This window comes from Emiliania huxleyi, assembly GCF_000372725.1.
Source record: "Emiliania huxleyi CCMP1516 chromosome Unknown EMIHUscaffold_127, whole genome shotgun sequence".
Lineage (NCBI taxonomy): Eukaryota > Haptophyta > Isochrysidales > Noelaerhabdaceae > Emiliania > Emiliania huxleyi.
Window position 1 is genome coordinate 193,266 of NW_005201318.1, and position 1,274 is coordinate 194,539.

Below are 1,274 nucleotides of genomic sequence, written 5' to 3' on the forward strand. Positions count from 1 at the left end.
GCAGCGATGAGGATTTGGAAGCTCCGATAGCGACGGCGCTGCAATTAGGAGCACAAAACGCCCAGAGAATGAAACCCCCGTTTGTCCACCGGAGCATAGCCACATTACCTGAGCCGGAGCCGCTTGCGCCTCGACCTCCGCCGGGGGCAGCGTGGAAAAAGAAAACACCCGTGCGGAAACGGCGGAAGGTCAAGGGGACGCGCGCTGTGATGCCAGCCCTTTAGATGTCGGTTGGGACAAAAACAGGGGAGGCGCATGCGCTACGCCTTCTCTGTGCCGGCAATGTCAGCTTCGCCGCCGGCCCACCGGAAGAGGGCTGCGCCTATCAGGCCGCGTCGCTGCCGCTCCTGGTCCTTGTTTCGCTGGCAATGTTTTACGGGCTCGCGCTCGTGTGTGAGGAGTTCATGGTGCCCTCGCTAGCCATTCTTTGCGATCGCTTCTCCATCCCGCCACACGTTGCCGGCGCGACCCTCCTGATCACAGCAGCACTGACCAGCCTCAAGGCTGTATCCGACGCGGACATGAGGAGCCTTGCAACAGCCCAAAATAACCAACAATACCATAACGCGAGGAGGGCATTGGTTTTGCTGTCCTCGAGGAGAAGTATTGTACTACGAGTAGTAAACCAAAAAAAGAAAACGCGGCCGGCGCGTGCACGAGGCATCACTCCGCTGCCCCATCTCTCCGCTGCCCCTCAGCAGCCCCGTCTACCGCCGAAGCTCCCAAATGTCGCACCGCAAGTTTGAGAGGCCGCGCCACGGCTCGCTCGGCTTCCTGCCGCGCAAGCGTGCCAGCCGCCACCGCGGCAAGGTCAAGTCCTTCCCGAAGGACGACCGCAGCAAGGCGCCGCACCTGACCGCCTTCCTTGCCTACAAGGCCGGCATGACGCACATCCTTCGGGATGTGGACAAGCCGGGCTCGAGTGCGCTGTAGCCCTCGCGCGCGAACGCCAGCGACGCCCCACCGCCGCGCCCCACGCCGCGCACGTGGGGGCTGGGCTGCAGACGCAAAGGAGAGAGGGGGGCGGGGGGTGAGAGAGCGGCACGCGACCCGCGGGAGCGCACCGCCGACTTCCCCCCCCAACCACCCACTTCGCCTCCCCCGCCTCGCAGAGGCGCACAAGAAGGAGGTTGTGGAGGCGGTGACGGTGCTCGAGGCGCCGCCGATGGTTGTGGTTGGCATGGTTGGGTACGTCGAGACGGCCAAGGGGCTGCGCGCGCTGACGACGGTGTGGGCGGAGCACCTTAACGACGAGGTGAAGCGCCGCTTCTACA

At 64.4% G+C, this 1,274-nt stretch overlaps 1 protein-coding gene across 1 annotated transcript; it reads left to right on the top strand.

The window, feature by feature from the left end:
• Positions 1-726: 726 nt before the first annotated feature.
• EMIHUDRAFT_70587 (60S ribosomal protein L3) lies at positions 727-1,273 on the top strand (the record flags this gene model as incomplete). Its single annotated transcript, XM_005789522.1, has 2 exons — positions 727-922; positions 1,113-1,273. Coding segments are annotated over 2 exons (357 nt in total), but the record flags the coding sequence as incomplete, so codon positions are not given.
• Between the last annotated feature and the right edge of the window lies 1 nt (position 1,274).